Below are 18481 nucleotides of genomic sequence, written 5' to 3' on the forward strand. Positions count from 1 at the left end.
CTAGAGAAGATCAGCCCGGACTGCTCCTTAGAAGGCCAGATCCTGAAGATGAAACTCAAATACTTTGGCCACCTCATGAGAAGGAAGGACTCCCTGGAGAGGAGCCTAATGTTGGGAACGATTGAGGGCAAAAGAAGAAGGGGACGACAGAGAATGAGGTGGCTGCATGGAGTCACTGAAGCAGTCGGTGCGAACGTAAATGGACTCCGGGGAATGGTAGAGGACAGGAAGGCCTGGAGGATCATTGTCCATGGGGTCGCGATGGGTTAGACATGACTTCGCAACTAACAACAACAACAACAACTGAGGCAAACCAATGAGGCAAACCAATATGTAGAACTATAGGCAATTTCTAACAACTGATCATATAGTTGTTAGAAATTGCCTACAGTTCTACATATTGGTTTGCCTCATTCCTGAACTTTGGTTCTTATCAGGCAGAGAATGCAGCATGTTTCTTTTTGGAATGCAGTCAGAATGAAGTCAGGTCAGCCTTATCTCCCACATAACTAGGCTCCAAGGTTGGAAGGAAGAATGGGGGAAATTAGTGTGTGATCTTGAAGGCTAAGAGGGATGGCCATGTAAGCAGACGAGCGTGACATGATTGCCTTCCTCCCAGAAGACAAGATGGACTACATCTGCCCCAAGTGTAAGCTGGTAAGACTTTTGGAGGAAAGGATTTTGCAATCTGGATTTTCAGATAGTTAGGTGGATAGGGAATTGGTTAGAGAACCGCACTCAAAGAGTTGTTGTCAATGGTGTTTCATCAGACTGGAGAGAGGTGTGTAGCGGGGTACCTCAGGGCTCGGTGCTTGGCCCGGTACTTTTTAACATATTTATTAATGATCTAGATGAGGGGGTGGAGGGACTACTCATCAAGTTTGCAGATGACACCAAAGTGGGAGGACTGGCAAATACTCCGGAAGATAGAGACAGAGTTCAACGAGATCTGAACACAATGGGAAAATGGGCAAATGAGAAGAAGATGCAATTTAATAAAGATAAGTGTAAAGTTCTGCATCTGGGTCAGAAAAATGAAAAGCTTGCCTACTGGATGGGGGATATGCTTCTAGGTAACACTGTGTGTGAACGAGACCTTGGGGATTGTAAACTACTTGTAAAACCAAGCCCATCTGTCTAAGAAGACAGCCAAACAAATAACGCTCTTAAGACTAAAAAGAGATGCATTGGAAACCGAAGATATGAGGAAAAAACTGGATTGGATAAAACAAAAGAATTTTGAACATGCTGACAAACCTGGAAGATGGCTGGCATATAAATTAAAAAGAAATCATAACAAAAGTGTTATATCCAGCCTTAAATATGGAGACAACCACTTCCGTACAGATCAGGAAATACAACAATGTCTCTCAAACTTTTTCCAAAATTTATACCAAACAGACGAAGAAACTGTACCTGACAGCATGGAATATCTAGGAGGTACCCCATCCTTAACCTTCACAGACGAGCAATGAAAGATATTAAATCAGAGATTCTCAGCTCAGGAATTGGCCGAAGCGGTAACAGCTATGAAATTAAATAAGGCCCCAGGCCCAGATGGCCTCTCCGCAACTTATTATAAGAAATTAAATCATACATTACTACCAGTCCTGACACAGATGGTGAATGAGGTAGTGGATAATTCTGGAAAATCACTCCCCAAATCGTGGCAGCAAGCGTCGATAACACTCATACACAAAGAAGGTATGGACTCACTATCGCCAAATGCTTATAGACCAATATCACTACTTAATGTGGATTATAAAATTTTTGCAAAGGCCTTAGCAGAAAGACTGAAGAAATGCCTTAATGAAATCATCCCTCCGGATCAAACAGGATTCATGCCCAAAAGGTAAATGAAAAACAACGTCAGATTTGTCCTTAATGCAATGGAGGTGGTCCGCACTAAAGGAATCCAAGCGGCTTTTGTGTTTTTGGACGCTGAAAAAGCTTTTGACAAGGTGCAATGGAAGTTCCTACTGGCCACGCTTACCCAACTAAAATGTGGGGACAATTTTTGGAACCTAATCAAGCATGTATACTCAAAGCAAGAGGCAAGAATCTTGGTTAATGGAATGTTAACTAAAGACCCTATTCAAATTGGGAAGGGAACTAGACAAGGATGTCCGCTATCCCCCCTACTATTTAACCTGGTATTGGAGTCACTAGCTCGTAAAATTCGAGCAAACGCAAAGCTCTCGGGACTTACGATTGCGGGAGAAGAATTTAAACTTAAAAGCTATGCTGATGATGTTGTTTGTGTATTAACTAATCCAAGCACCACTTTAGAATTGTTGTTTGAAGAGATAAACACTTTTGGGAAACACTCTGGATACAAGATAAATCTCTCTAAAACCAAGGTTATGCTATTTGGCATGTCAGATTTGAATATAGAGATAATCAAAAGGGCACTAAGGTGTGAGATTAACCCTAAAAAGGTCAAATATCTAGGAGTCCAAATTGGAAATCGCTCTGATACCTTGCTTGCTAACAACTACGGGGAGCTCTGGTCACAAATCCAACAGGACATTAAGAAGTGGAACAGCTTGAACCTTTCGTGGTCAGCAAGAATGGCCACAGTAAAAATGTCAATATTACCAAAACTTAACTTCCTCTTTCAAACTCTGCCAATAGATATTAATGACTCTGTGGTAAATAAATGGCAGTCTGAAATAAATAAGTTCATTTGGAACTATAAGAGGCCAAGAATTGCCTTCAGAATTCTACAAGATGACAAGAAGAGAGGGGGACAGGGCGTCCCAAATCTAAAATTATACCTACATGCGGCAACACTGACAGCAGTGGCAGACTGGATTATTGATCCAATGACAAGAGATTTGGTGCTGGAGAAGGTAGATAGTAAGCAAAGCTTCCATGAAATGCTCTGGCCCTCTTTGAAAACAAAAGGAAAGGAAAAACCTAAGGTCAACTTTTGGACAAGATCCCTTCTAAAGATCTGGAATAAATACAAAACAAGACTTTGCTCCTCATCATATTTACTGAAATCGCCAATAGAGGCGTATTTTTCTAGACAGCAGCAAAGAAGAATAACATGCCCAATGTACAAGGACTTGTTAACGAGAACAGGTGAGCTCAAAAGTCTGCAAGAATTAAACAAAGAAGGATATGAGCTACGATGGATGGAGTACAACCAACTGAAAGCCAGACTAAAAACAGACTTTGAGATTCGAGTGGACAAAAACTCACCTCTTAGTGATTTTGAAAACATGTTATTGCTCAAAAAACCACACCTACAGGGCCAGATCTATAAACTTCTTTTGAAATACGAGACTGAGTCAGAACAAGTAAAGAATTGTATGATTAAATGGATGCAAAACCTGGGCTCCATAATTGGTATGGAGGAATGGGAACGAGTTTGGATCAAAATTCCTAAACAAACCAACAGCCAAATTTTAAGGGAAAACTGGTATAAGATGTTTTATAGATGGTATATTACTCCAAAGGTCATTGCAAAAATCTCAGATAGGTTTGATAATAAATGTTGGAAATGTCATAAAGCAGTAGGTTCTTTTTATCACATGTGGTGGAATTGTGAGAAAGCAAAAAAGTATTGGGTTAAAATACATATGGTGTTACAAGAAATATTTAAAATGCGATACCCAATGAAGCCTGAATCTATGCTGCTAAGCTTCCACCCAAGTGCTTTACCTACTTCTTCTAGAATCCTCTTCTTGCATGCAACTACGGCGGCACGGTTGGTGTGGGCGAAGCACTGGAAGGCGACTGAGACTCCAACTATTTCTACATGGCTTGATAAATTAGCAAAAATGGCAAGACTCACCAACATGGTTAAGAAGAGATCTCCGGAAGAATATGATGAACAGTGGAGTGATTATTTGGACTTTCTTAAGAAAGACAGCAGTAACTGTTAGATTAGGACCAATATATAATGGGAACTGACTATATATCTCTTGAGATAATATCAGACTACATCAAGTATGATATACGTGTATTGACGACACTTATCAGCTGGTCGCTTCTTTGTTTTTTGTTTTTCTGTAAATGCTTTTTATAAGAACAAATAACAATAAAAAAAGTAAACTACTTGTAAAGACTTGTGGATTGTAAACTACAGATGAGCAGGCAGTGTGATGCAGCGTTAAAAAAGGCAAATGCCATTTTGGGCTGTATCAACAGGGACATCACATCAAAATCACAAGATGTCATAGTCCCATTGTATACAGCACTGGTCAGACCATACCTGAAGTACTGTGTGCAGTTCTGGAGGCCTCACTTCAAGAAGGACATAGATAAAATTGAAAGGGTACAGAGGAGAGTGACGAAGATGATCTGGGGCCAAGGGACCAAGCCCTATGAAAATAGGTTGAGGGACTTGGGAATGTTCAACCTGGAGAAAAGGAGGTTGAGAGGGGACATGATAGCCCTCTTTAAGTATTTGAAAGGTTGTCACTTGGAGGAGGGCAGGATGCTGTTTCCGTTGGCTGCAGAGGAGAGGACACGCAGTAATGGGTTTAAACTACAAGTACAACGATATAGGCTAGATATCAGGAAAAAAATTTTCACCGTCAGAGTAGGTCAACAGTGGAATATGCTGCCTAAGGAGGTGGTGAGCTCCCCCTCACTGGCAGTCTTCAAGCAAAGGTTGGATACACACTTTTCTTGGATGCTTTAGGATGCTTAGGGCTGATCCTGCGTAGAGCAGGGGGTTGGACTAGATGGCCTGTATGGGCCCTTCCAACTCTATGATTCTATGATTCTATGATTAGGGGATTAGAAGACAGCATTATTACTCTAACCCAAATTAAGAAAGGGGAGGAGTTCATAGACAAGAACTGTGCAACTCAGAATAAAGAGGATACAACCAGTCCTGTAGAGGATAAGGGGATTGACCTCATTACGGAGCCTCTGCAGACAGTTCGGAAAAAGAATCAACGGCATAGAGCAAGACGGTTCTCGGGGCCTTTGGAGCTCCAGAATAGAAGGAGAGCATATCTACAGTGGAAAGCATCTGGGTGAAAATAAGCGAGGGGAAAACAAACAGCAGCAGGACCTTGTCATCATGGGTGACTTCAATTTCCCAGATGTGTGCTGGGAAACAAACTCTGCGATGCGCCCTCAGTCATGCAACTTTTTGACCTGCCTGGCTGACAATTTCATTTATCAATTTCATTTATGGGTAGATGAACCCAAAAGAGGTTCAGCCATACTGGACTTAATACTGACCAACAGGCAAGAGTTGGTGGATGAGGTGAAGGAGGTGGGGACCCTAGGAGGAAGTGAGTAGCGGGGTACCTCAGGGCTCGGTGCTCGGCCCGGTTTTTAACATATTTATTAATGATCTAGATGGCCTGTATGGCCCCTTCCAACTCTATGATTCTATGATTCAGAACCCTGTGAGCAGCTTTTTTTGGGAGGCTGGCTTATTGGCTGTAGGGCAGTCCCAGGAGAAGGAATGGGGGGTGGAGACCCCAGGTTATTGGGCCAGCTTCTAAGAGCATCATCACTACCAGTTAAAGGTATTTAACACTGTGTAATTCTATTGTCGGCACACAGGTGTTTGCGGAATCATTCCCCTTGCCTCTGTGTGTTCTCTGTTTCACTGCACTTAAATAAATAACTCATAAAAAGGGTTCTATCTAGCATGTGGCTAATTGGGCATTCCCACACTAGGCTGAGTTGGGGTCTGAGCTATCACTCTGTCTGGAGTGGGGATGTTCTGTCTTCTTGGTTCTTGGGGGGCAACAGTAGGTGGTGCTCCTGGAGTTTTAGTTCTGCTGGTGGACCTCCTGATGGCCACTGGGGTTTGGCCATTGTGACACAGAGGGTGGGCCTGGATGAGCCATTTGGCTTGATCCCACTCAGCCTCTCTCATGTTCCCATGTCCTCATCATGCTTGAGAATTAGTGCTAAGAACGAGACCTGCCTATCGCACCGTTGGCCTGCTGCCACACTGGCAATGTTTAGGATGAGTACCTATTAGGTAGCCAAAGCTGCACATAAATTAAGAATGAAGAACCTAGAAAAACTAAAATTGGCCAAGGGTGCAGCAGGATTGGTTGGAAGGGGCCTCCGCAGTGACCCCCAGTACCTTCAAGATCATTCATTTCCCAGGGGGTCTACAACAGTTGAGGTCCTCACCATGATGTAGGCATTTCTGTTCAGGAACTTGATGAACTTCTCCAGGCACCAGAAGCAGCACTTGAGACAAGTCAAGAGGAACTTCGCAAACTTGTTCTCAGCAGCTAATACAGGGAGAGGAAGCGACATGGTAGAGGTGTTGCTGGCTTGCATTCTATGTCAGGTTTGGATTCTGGGGGACCAGTTTCCTTCCAAGAAAAACTTCACCTTTCCAGCTCTCACATTTATTTATTTTAATTATTTAAAAACATTTACTAACTGCCTTTCTACCTCCTAGGAAACCAAGGACATTCACAAGATAAATAATAATATAATACAATATATACATACATTACATAAAATGCTGGCTAAAATCAGATTCAGGCGGGTCACCATGTTGGTCTGAAGCAACAGAACAAAGGTGGAGTCCAGGGGCACCTTTCAAACCAAAAGAGTTTAATTCCTGGGAGAAGCTTTTGTGTGCACACAACAGCTTCTACCCAGAATTAACCTTTGTGGGTCTTTAAAGTGCCCCTGGACTCAAATCTTGTTAAAATCAGTAATTTAAAACTGCTGGCTGGCAGAACTGAACAAATGCAGGGGTGGGTAAACTGTGGCCCTCCAGATGTCCATCATTCCTTGGTAGGGGCTCATGGGAATTGTAGTCCATGGACATCTGGAGGGTTACAGTTTGCCCACCCGCTGCGGTAATGAATCAAAGAAAACCCAAGAGGGGATAGTGTTACAAACTAACAAACAAACAAACCAAAAAGCAACAAGCCTAGCAACCAGTAGTTAGGACCCAGAAGGTTAGGCGCCCACAAAATGCAAATGAGCAAATTATGTTAACATTTATTGTGCACAACTCATAAAGCTAAAAACACAGACACAGCCCAAAGGCTAATCGCTGAAATCACAATATGCACCAGACCATGCGAGACTGAACGAGTTTCTTTCTTTTCTACAGAGCCCCCCCCGAAGCATGCAAAACTGCTACAAAATACTCATTGTGGTCAAAGACTCAGCTTTTGGACCATACAGAATTATTTACAAGAAAATGGTGCATTTTCAGCTGCAACAGCAACACTTGTGTGGCAGAGGTTCTTTGCAGACACAACCCTCGGCACAGTTGGTGCAGCCAGGTGGGCAACAGGAACAGCAGCCGTTTGGGAAGGAAGTACATTTGCCACTTATGCATTTGCAGGAGCCACCAGGAGCACAGGGGCAGTCCTGAGGATCCCTGGTGCGCAGAGGCAGTTCTGCAGCCCCCGGCAGTGGAGAGAAAGTAGCAGAACACCGGTGCAATCAGCTGTTGCCAACTTAACGACTTCCAACTCCAAAGTGGGTCTTCCTGAGGGGTCTACAGCTGAGCATACATGGAATACTGCAGAGAATGCAGATACCAGGCAGTGAGATGAAATACATTTTCAATTTATTTTCTAAGAATCACAAGGTCAATTAAAATGCAATGCTAGGTTTAGCACTGTATGGTGCCTAGTATATCAATGATTAGCCTTTAGGCTTAGTCTATGTTTTAAAAAAAATCAACTTTATGAGTTGGGTTAATATAATTTGATCATTTACATTTTGTAGACACATAACCTTTTGGGTCTTAATGACTAAAACCATCCCTGGTTGTCTCCTCTGGATCAAGAGTGAGGGGGCCAGGCACATCAATGACTGCGGGGCTGCCACCAAGAAGGCCCTCTGTCATGTGGGCACAGGACAAGCTTCTTTGGTTGATGGGAGAGTCAGGAAGGCTCCCTGTGACCTTAGTTCCTGGGCAGGAATGTGCGGGAGAAGAAAGAATGTCGTGCTTGAGTCAAGCATCTTGAATTGGGCTCAGGAGAGGATCGCGGACCCGTGACACTGCTGCTGCTGTACTGGGTCATGGAAGACGGCCCTGACTAGCAGCCTAGCAGCAGCATCCTGCACTCGCTCGTTGCAGCCTCTGAACACTCTCCAAGGGCAGCCTCAAGCAGAGTGGTGACAAAGCCAATGAGGGGGAAACATGACTTGGATACTTTGGGAGATAGGGGGATTTGCGTTTCCTTCTTGCTGCTTGGGCCTGCCCGCTCCCAGCTTGTGGGAGAAGATGTCAACCCTCCGGTTCCTGCACTGACCCCTTCCCCTGTTCTGTACCTTTCAGCCTGTGATCCAAGTATTCCAGAAGGACTCGGATGATCTGGACGAGAGCAAGAATTAGAGACCCGAAAGCCAGTGAGCCAGTGTGGTACCTGTCCAGGGAGAAAGCAGGAGCAGGGGATCAGTGGAAGGCCCAGAGAAGAACATGATGTTGGCCTACATGGCGAGGAGAGCACAGGGAGCCTAATAATTTGGCGCAATTGGCTAACGATTCTCAGGTTCCATCTTGGGACTCCAGATTGCACCCTGGAGGGCTGTGCATAGTGGGATCCCAATGATAACAGCAGATGTCTCTGAACTAGTGGATCCTGTGGACACCTTAGGAATTCTGGCATAGGTTGTCGGGCACAGCCGCAGAATGGCAACCACAGGATGTGGAGCCACACCCCCCAAGGAAGCCAAGGTGCCAGGGAGAAAACAGCCAATATTAAAAATATACTGGGAAATAAGAGTGAGAGGGAATAAAACACATGGGTGTGCCACATGCCGCTGAAGCCATCTTATTTTAATCTGCATCGTCACTCAAAAGACCTGCTGAGCAAGCATCACACCCACTTTCTGAAAACTCTTGCTGAGCACCAAGAAAGGAGTGGTGGGTAAGGGGAGTGCTCCAGAGTGCTTCGGACACCTTGGCAATTGCCGAGGCAGCCAAATCGTGCCAGAGCGCTCACCCCTAGTGGTGGGACTACAGCCGGACTACCCTGTACTACAGCTATGATTTATCTACTCCAGTTGTCCTTAATTCTTTGGAAGCCTTCTGAGATCCAAACTTGGGGCCATTTGTAAGAAAGCTACCAAAGCCCTCTTGACTCAGGGAACTAAGTTGGAGTCCTGCAAGGTTTCACCTGTGACATCCCCATGGCTCACCAGAAACATTAAAATGCACATAAAAATGGGAACTGTTAATAAGGTTCTGTTCTCTGTTCACAGTGTTAAGTCACTGCTGTGCAAAAGCTTTGAAACCGGTAGATGTATTTTTTGTACCAGGAGGGCTAAGAGCTCTGTCAAGGCATCTCATCCTTTCCAGAGTGCAAGTAAATAAACGAATCCTGAGCAGAAATCAGTGTGTGGTACTTCTGTGCCTCAGATCCACAGAGCCCCCTTTTTAATCCTTCATTGGCACATTGGCAGCTGCTGGATGGAAAATCATAGAATCCTAGAGTTGGAAGGTACCATAGAGGCCTTCTAGTCCAGCCCCCTGCTCAATACAGGATCAGCCTCAAGCATCCAGGATAAGTCTCTGTCCAGCCACTGCCTGAAGACTGCCAGTGAGGAGGAGCTCACCACCTCCTTAGGCAGCTCATTCCACAGCTGAACTACTCTGACTGTGAAAATTTCCTCCCCCCACCGATATCTAGCCAGTACCATTCTACATGTAGTTTAAAGCCATTACTGTGGGTCCTGTCCTCTTCTGTCAACAGGAACTACTCCCTACTCTCCTCTAAGTGACAACCTTTCATATACTTCATGACAGCAATCTAGTCCCTTCTCAACCCCTTCTTTTCCACGTTTAACACTCTCAAGTCCCTCAGCCTTTCCTTACAGGGCTTCGTCCCCAGGCCCTGGATCATCTTCATTGCTCTTCTCTGCACCCTTTCAATTTTGTCCACATTCTTTTTGAAGTGCGGCCTACAGAATTATATACAGGACTCCAGGAGTGGTCTGACCGATGCAGTATACAGCAGAACTCTGACATCTTGCAATTTTGACACAGTCCAAACAGCACCATTCCCTTCTCCCAGAGCTCCTCACCTGAGTGCTCGGCCAAAGGAAGAGAAGATGGGAAATGCTGGCATGTCGTCTGGTTTCTTAAAGGCCCAGTAATAGGAAGCAAAGGCCCCAGCCAGGGTAACCTGGCCCAGAGCAATGACAAAGTTGGCTAGCCAGAAAAACATGAAGGCATTGTAGATCTGGAAGATGATGAGGTACTTGTGATAGGCAGTCTCCCCCCCATAGAAGGCAAAGAGGCAGCGGGCGTCTGGGCACTGCTTGGCAACGCTGGAAGTGTTGAAGGTCTAGAAAGGGGAAAGGATCCAACATGCTCATGAACACACATGGCAATGCCTTCCCCCTGTCTGCTCAGACATCCAGGCTGTTCCCTCACCTACCCCTGGATCTCTTTAACCGGGGATGCTGGGGATTGAACCTGGATATTCTAGATGGAATTTCTTCCACTGAACCACAGCCCCTCCCAACTGAAGTAATTCTGAAAAACAGTTTCCCTCCCACACATATTTTAAAATTCAATACTTGTTCCTATTTCTAGATAGTTTCTCACCTCTGGGTTGCATGTTGTCCCAGTATAGTTGCATTCTGTCTCGTTAAATACCTTGTAGATGGCTTCGTTAGAGGTGGATAAGAACCTGGACGCAGTTAAGGGGCTTTCTGTGTTGTCCAAATGTACCACCCATTCCCGCCCTTGAAAACCAAGCCGCTTGTGGGGATCTTCCTCCTCTTCCCCCATGATTTCAGGAAAGGAAAACCGAGGAAGGATACACAGCTGTGCTCGCCCAGTAAGCAATGCAGAGGCACACAAGGAAGAAAGTGTAGAGTGGAAATAACAAGGACGTCATGATGTGACCAATGGCCCTGCAGGAGAGAGGTGAAGGTGGGGAGAAGAGCACATGGGTTACACCAAAGACCTCGCCCTGCCCAGCAGGAGCAGAGTCCTGTCTCACATTTCAGATCCAAAAAGGGCTGATGCTCGGTAAGTGGCAAGGGGAACTTGCTTGGGGAGAGCTATATGCAAGTCCAGAGGCACCTGAAAGACTGAAAGTATTTGGGAGGAAGAAGATTTCAAGAGCAAAGGGTCCCTTTGTTAAAAGCTCACTCCCCAAAAATCTTGTCAGTCTCTAAGTTGCTACTGGACTTGAATATAGATGTCCTCCCACAGTCCAACGCAGCTGTCTTCTGAAACTTTCCTAGGCCCATTATGCACGGCCGCCGAAACGGCGATTTCGGGTCACATGGAAAACGCGGAGAGGGAAGACGCGACGCATACCGGTTATGTACAGGGCGGGGCGCGACGGCGGCAAAACCCAGAGTAACCAATTATGCACGCGGCGATCCGGGCGCCGCTTCTGGTTGCGCCCCGGTCACCCGGAAGCTGCGCTTTCTTCCGCGTTTCACTGACGCGGCTTTTTCGGCGGCATGCACCGAAGCTGCGGCCGGTTGCAGCCGGCTCCGTGCGTTATCAGTGATTTTAGTCGCCGCCATTCCACCCCGAATGTGCGCTAAAACCCCCGTGCATAATGGGTCCTAGGGAGGCTATTCTAGCAGTTGCTTCCAGACAGAAGAAGAGAAAGGGAGTTTCTAATTACTGAGCTCTTTAATTTATTGTTTGGAAAACTGTGCTGGATTTTCCAGTCCCAACAGAACTGGACAGAACACCAGCTAGCTAGTGCAGAAAGGTAGTGGGGAGACATGCTAAACACTGCAGACCTAGACAAAGTAGAGAAAAGGGCAACCAAGATAATGAGGGGGTTGGAGCACCTTCCCTTTGAGGAAATCTGGAAGAGCCTGGGACTTGGCAGGTTAAAAATAGACAGCTAAATGGAGACATAATAGAAGTTTATAAAATTATAAATGCGGTGGAGAATTTTTTCTCCCTCTCCCAAAACACTAGTGAAGCTGATGGGCCGTAGGTTCCGGGTGGACCAACACCCCCCCCCCACACACACACACATACACATATTTCTTTACAAAGAGGGTGATGAAAATGTGGAATTTGTAATGATGGCCATCTTTAAAAGGGGATTAGAGAGATTCATAAATCTATTGTTGGCTACTATCCATGTTGAATGAGGGGGAGGAACCTCTGCCCCCAGTCAGCCTCTGGGGCAATATCATAGGAAGGCCTCGGCCTTTATGCCCCGTTGTTGGCCCTCCAGAGGAGCTGCTTAGCCACTGTGTGAGACAGGAGGATGGACTAGAGCAGGGGTAGTCAAACTGCGGCCCTCCAGATGTTCATGGACTACAATTCCCAGGAGCCCCCTGCCAGTGTTCCCTGGCAGGGGCTCCTGGGAATTGTAGTCCATGAACATCTGGAGGGCCGCAGTTTGACTACCCCTGGACTAGAGGGACCACTGGCCTCGTCCAGAAGGGCTCTTCTGATGTTCTTATGTCCCCTTTTTTAAGTACTTCTTTGTACAAAATCCACCAGCTGGTCAGGGAAAAAACAGGATCTCTTTTATCTTTGGCAGCCAATTAATGCTTCTTACTTCCTAGCAAGTGTTAAAATACAGCCTTTTAAATCTTGATGCAAAAAAATTTATTATTGGATATAGTTCAGCATTACTTTGAGAAACAACTATCACTTGGTAAGATTATGATGATTTCTCTGTGTTGATGGCAGCTGTGATACAGAAAGCATCCTACAGAGAGCTGAATAACTGTGGCGGGACAGCCCAGAAGGTATCGGTGGGATGGCTGAGTGAGCAGGCTGAGCTTCCAAAGCTCCCTTAAGCATTCACAGATAGGTATTTAAAATGTGATTTGCTCCAAGCCAAGTTACATTTGCTCCAACATTCAAGTTACATTTGAGAAATGCTATGAGATCTGGTTTTTCCTTGCATGTGGTTTCCCAGTATTTCTATTGTATCCCATCTATTATTTCACCGTCTTGCCTAAAAAAAGAGGGAAATCTTTTGTCGATAAACGGTCATTAGCTCACTGAAGTTTCTGCTTAGTTTTGCTGGTACAAGGTTAAACAGAGAACATGCTTATAATTGTTGTTGCATACAAGTAAGTTGCCTGCTCAATGGCTATTATCTAAACAGAATACTTTCTAGTCTCCATCGCACCCTTTGAGTAACCCTTGAAATATTCCTCAACGTCCAGGTAACCCCAGAAGTGATGTCAACTGGCCAAGCCTCCCTTCCACGCCTACGGGAGTCACACATTGACAGCGTCCATGGCCTCGCCAATAAAACAAAAGGCTGGTTAAATGAGAAGCCAGTTTCATTTTTGTGTGTGCTGTAGCTGAGCAAAACAGAGAAGCCTTTGTCTCAGCTGCCATAAAGCCCCCCATGCAAAGCAGCAGTCCTCCTCAGCGGAAATGATCTGAGAGATCTGGAGATCACTTGCAACTTTGGGAGCTGTCCCTCCCACTCCTTTTCCAGACTGATATACAGACTAGGGTTGTGCGCGTCGTCTCAGTTCGGCTGCCTCGGTGATCACTGAAGCCCCAAGCAGTGCACAGGAGGCCAGCGCCATGGTGTGGAGGGGAGGCTGCAGTGTGCCAACCAGCAGCCGTATGCAGGTGCCACATGGTGTGCCACCGCCACCCCATCTCTCCACGCCACTAGCTGCCTCGGGTGTCGGTGATCACCGAGGCGACCGAACCGAGCCGAGACACCCTCCCCAATACAGGGGTAGTCAAACTGCGGCCCTCCAGATGTCCATGGACTACAATTCCCATGAGCCCCAGCGCATGCAGGCAGGGGCTCATAGGAATTGTAGTCCATGGACATCTGGAGGCCCGCAGTTTGATTACCCCTGCCCTTTACACCTATATAAAGATTAAATTAAATCCCTCCTCTAACTGGAGTAACCCCTCTAGGGCACTATTCTGGGGTTACTAGTAACCCTGGTTGAGAGTAACTGCTCTATGGTAACTTAGCTATAGAAAATAATTTCCGTACAAGCTAGGTCTTGGTGATGATGAAAAGTACCCTCAAGATACGGTGGGTTTTAAGCAGGAGACAAACAGAGGTGGTTCAGCCTTGCTTGTCTCTCTGTAGCAGCCCTGGACTGTCTTTGTGTTCTCTCATCACTAACCAGGGCTGACCCTGTTCAGCTTCTGAGAACTGACGAGATCAGGCTAGCCTGGGCCAGCCAGGTCCAAAAGGAAGCAAAGTCTTACAGGTAGGATATGGGACAACGATCCTGCTCCAAGACGAGGAGGAAAGCCAAACTTACTTGCTGGCTTCCTTGATCAATGCAATGGCAATGAGAATCCTCTTGCGCAAGAAGATGAGCAGAAGGATGATGACGACCTCCGTGATGCAAAGGATGATCACTAGACAAGAAGCAGAAAACATCCTGAGAACATGAACACACCTGAAGCTGCCTTAGGCAGATGGTGAGTGAGTGGGCAACATTTGTCTCTTGTGGCCCTTCCTTGCGGCCCAGGGAATTGCTGATCACCACTGTGGGATGGCAGGTGAATTCCCTCCAGGCTGGCTGGATTCTGGAGATTTTCAGTGGTGATGGGGATCCCATGGGCATGAAACTGGGGTCACTGTGGGTGGGCAGATAATTGTGAGTGTCCTGCATAGTGCAGGGGGTTGGACTAGATGACCCCAGAGGACCCTTCCAACTCTGTGATTCTAAGAGTCTATACTGGATCAGACTGTTGGTCCATCTAGGTCAGCACTGTTTACTCAGACTGGCAGCATATCTCCAGTATTTCAAGCAGAGGTCTTTCCCATCACCTCTGGTCTGGTCCTTTAACTGGAGATGCTGCCAGGGATTGGCCCTGGACCCTTCTGCAGGCCAGATGCTCTCCGCTGACCTACATACTCCTTCCCATACTTGTACAGCAGAGAAGAAAATTCTGCCATCATGCATAAGGAGACAAATTCGCCGGCACATCAGAGCATGGCTGTCTGAGAGAGACACTTATCACCCGGAAAAGCACTTACTGAAGGCCAACCAGGTTTGCCTGAGGTGGAGATAAACCCGGAGGTCTGTCTGGAAGCCCAGGTCCTTCAGAGAGACGTCAGATCCAGCCTGACCTTTCAGGGCAGCATATTCCATGTAGCAATGAAAGATCCCTGCCAAAAAAAGCCAGCAGTGAGACTGGACAGGACAAGACAGAGTCTCTTCTCTTGAATGAATACTTCAAATTATTCTCATTAGTTTTTGTTTCAAGCTTAGCATCCAAACATTAAAATTCCCTACGGGATGCAATATGATGCTTAGTCTAGACCCAAGCCTTTATGGGGCCTGGTTCACATCCCAAGAAGACGACAATGACTTTAGAGGGACAAGTCATGCTAGACAACAGATGACCTGGCATTACTGGAACAAGGGTAAGCTACAAACGTTCATTATGGAATTCTAAGGGCCTCAGGAATGACACGCCAACATGGCTGACACCAGGAATCCCCAACGTGGTGCCCGCAGATATCTTTTCTGGTGCCTGCCAAATGTATGAGGGTTTTTAAAAAAAAATTTAAAGATTGAGAATGAGATTACTTCCCTGAGTAAGTACAGAACTGGAAACATACTGATACAGGAAAAAAGATATCTTCTCAAGAAAGTGTATGGAAAACAGAATAAAATAAATATTCTTTTCCAAAAAGGTTAATAGCTCTTGCTTTAAAAACTGACATTTTTACCGTGGAATATTATAAAACTTTTGTGGACAATTTAACCAGCCTCTAACAGGCAGTATGAATATGGAGCCCACCAACACAGAATATAGCTCAGCAGTGGTATTTCCAGAGGACAACGGTATATTTCTGGAAAATACACATTGCTGCTAGAGTGAGTCCCCTGAGGCATCTACGGATGAAGGGAATTCATGTAAGCCGGCATTTTTGGGCCAGGGGGAAGGCCAGTACTCCAGTACTGGGCAGCATTCCACTGAGCCCTATCTGCTGTATGGCATGGGGGGATCAGCAGCTCCAAGCACAATTCTGCAGTGGAAATATATAAACAAAGTATAAATAAATAATAATTCCTTATTCATTTTTAGCTTTTAATATGTATTGTGTTACCCTACATTATTCTGTGCACTAACTTTTATGTGCTTTTCTTTAATATTTTTGTTTATTCTTGTTTCTCTCATTTATTTTACATGACTGAGCAGTGTGCATCCAAAGATGTTTCAACATAGCCAAATCTGTGTATACTTCTATCTGGGGATTGGGGCCATCAACAGGCAAGATAGATCTTTCTATAAACCTGAAAATAGCTCAAGGTTTGCAGAAAAAAGGTTTGCAGAGAAGTGCTCTTTACTATGGAGGCTTGAAATTGAGCATTTAAACAATTTTCTTTCCTCTGGACTGAAACCAGACAGGAGAGGAGGTGGCTAGCCAGTAGCTTCCCCGTCAGTCAACTGCTCACCTTTATACAAATGGGCCTAATAAAAGGCAATATGATGATGATATTATTCATTTTTAACAGCCTCTCTCCCAAAGGGCTTGGGGCAGTTTACTACATGTTGAAGGACACATAAAACATATTTTATTCATCACATTAACATTCTAAAAATTAATCACTAAAATACCCAACTTACCAACAATTAACTTAACTACCCCCCCCCCCCCCCCGACCAGCCATCACTCGTCATTTCCTGCCTATTGACTCTGGCAGTTATATCAGTGGGAGGGAGGTTCATTTTACTAGCTAGAATATTCCTGGGGACTCTACAGCAGTGGTCCCCAACCCCCGGTTTGGTGACTGGTACTGGTCCGTGCACCAGACGGTACCGGGCCATGGCTCCTCCTTGTTCTCCTCCCCGGCTGCTGCCTCGGGGGTTGCCCTGCCACTCTGCCGCCAGCTGAGAGGGAAGCAGGGCCGGCCGCGCCCGTGTGGGCGCGGCCCGATGCGCGGGCACGGGCCGCAGGCGTGGCCCGATGCGTGGGTGCGGCTTGCGGGCGCGGCCCGATGCGCGGGCGCGGCCGATGCGTGGGCGTGTCCCGCACGGGCCGCGGGCTGCGCCCCGATGTCCTGCCGGTCCCCAACCTCGGAAAGGTTGGGGACCACTGCTCTACAGGATATGCTTCTCTTACCCATCTTGACCTAGTGGGGAAAACAGAGTTGATAAAACTCCAGGGAACAAGGGAAAAGGTCTCTTTTGTGCTGGATCCATCAGAGCAGTCAGACCTCTCACCTCAGGTCATGTGGATGCCTGGAGAGCTGCAACAAGTTTTAAGGTGATGGAAACTCCATAGAAAGCTGTAATGTCTTAAGAAGCCTGTCCTGTATTTTAACATTTAATAGGGCATGTTTAGCAAGAGGGACAGAAGGATTGCGTTTCACCCAATTTCTTTTGGAATCTCTTGATCAGTCTGGTGCTGTCCTAAAAGTATGTTTGTGACCATTTTCTTTTAAATAAATACTTTATAACAGTGGTCCCCAACTTTTTTATCACCGGGGACCGGTCAACGCTTGACAATTTTACTGAGGCCCGGGGGGGGGGGATTCTTTTGCCGAGGGACATCATTGCCACCTGACCCCTGCTCCACTTGCTTTCCCACTGTGGCCCCTGACTTCCAGCAGCGGCTGCGCAGTGCCACGCTGAGGGGGAGCCCCAGCCATGGCGGCTGCTGGAGAGCATCAAAGGTGAGCAGGGCAGCTCCCGAGACAGCAGCCGGGGAGGAGGATGAGGAGGAGCCGCGACCCGGCACCAACTGATACACGGACCGGCACCGGTCTCCGGACCAGGGGATGGGGACCACTGCTTTATAACATGGATGCTGGTTATGGTTCTCTGTACCACATACACCTCCACTGCCTTGGACATGCTACTGAAAGAGGGGATCTTCAGGAAGGAGTGGAAGGCTGGTAATTTGGCAATTAATCCAGGGGCACAGTAGGCAATAAGTTGTCCCCATGGTGGCCTGGTAATGGGCAGTGGGAGACACAGAGACCTCAGGCCTCTCAGCAGGCAATCCTTTATAAAGGCCATTGGTGGCAGTGGTTACCTGAGAGAGACTGATTATGCACAGGCCAGAATGCCTGTGATTGCAGCAACAGGGTTCGGGAAAAATACCCGATTATGCATGACATCGCCGCCATCCGAGGCCTAGCCTGACCCAGGATCTCAGAAGACCTGCATTAATGAAACACGGATTCTTCCGTGGGCTTGGGACCCCCACGGACACAGGCGAGAGCTAGGTCGGTCTGGCCCTGTGCATAATCAGAGAAGCTGTGCCCCCACAACCTATGGCGTCCCTGTCAGCTCCTGTGAATGCTCAGGGGACGGCAGGGCTTCTTGCCGCGCCGCCATGGAATGGCGGCAGCCCAGTGTAGCTGCCGCCGTGCATAATTGGTCAGAAAGAGAGAAAGAGAGAAATAAACCTCTTCTGGAGGTGGGAACCCCCTGAAAGGGGTAGGGGTGGAATGATCTGCAGGCCTGTTCTGCCATATCTTTCAATAATAGAAATAGCAGCTATAGCTATCTCAGTAGCAGCTGCCAGGCAACCAGGATGGAAGTCCAGATAAAAGGTAAACTTCTAAAGCTCCCATGGACACTGAATTTTCTTGATTAATCTGTAGAAGCCAT

General features: G+C 46.5%; 1 protein-coding gene across 8 annotated transcripts in view; it reads right to left on the minus strand.

Moving 5' to 3' along the window:
• The window catches only part of SLC44A2 (solute carrier family 44 member 2 (CTL2 blood group)), a 97654-nt gene that overhangs the window by 42683 nt on the left and 36490 nt on the right, over window positions 1–18481 (minus strand). For all 8 annotated transcript variants that reach the window (XM_077346123.1, XM_077346124.1, XM_077346125.1 and 5 more), the window contains 7 exons: window positions 14889–15020; window positions 14164–14263; window positions 10741–10833; window positions 10523–10607; window positions 9997–10259; window positions 8242–8336; window positions 6121–6224 (listed from right to left, as the gene is read on the minus strand). In XM_077346123.1, coding sequence (XP_077202238.1) covers window positions 6121–6224; window positions 8242–8336; window positions 9997–10259; window positions 10523–10607; window positions 10741–10833; window positions 14164–14263; window positions 14889–15020 — 872 coding nt within the window. The remainder of the gene's footprint in view (window positions 1–6120; window positions 6225–8241; window positions 8337–9996; window positions 10260–10522; window positions 10608–10740; window positions 10834–14163; window positions 14264–14888; window positions 15021–18481) is intronic.

Source organism: Paroedura picta, chromosome 7, assembly GCF_049243985.1.
Source record: "Paroedura picta isolate Pp20150507F chromosome 7, Ppicta_v3.0, whole genome shotgun sequence".
NCBI classification, from domain to species: Eukaryota; Metazoa; Chordata; class Lepidosauria; order Squamata; family Gekkonidae; genus Paroedura; species Paroedura picta.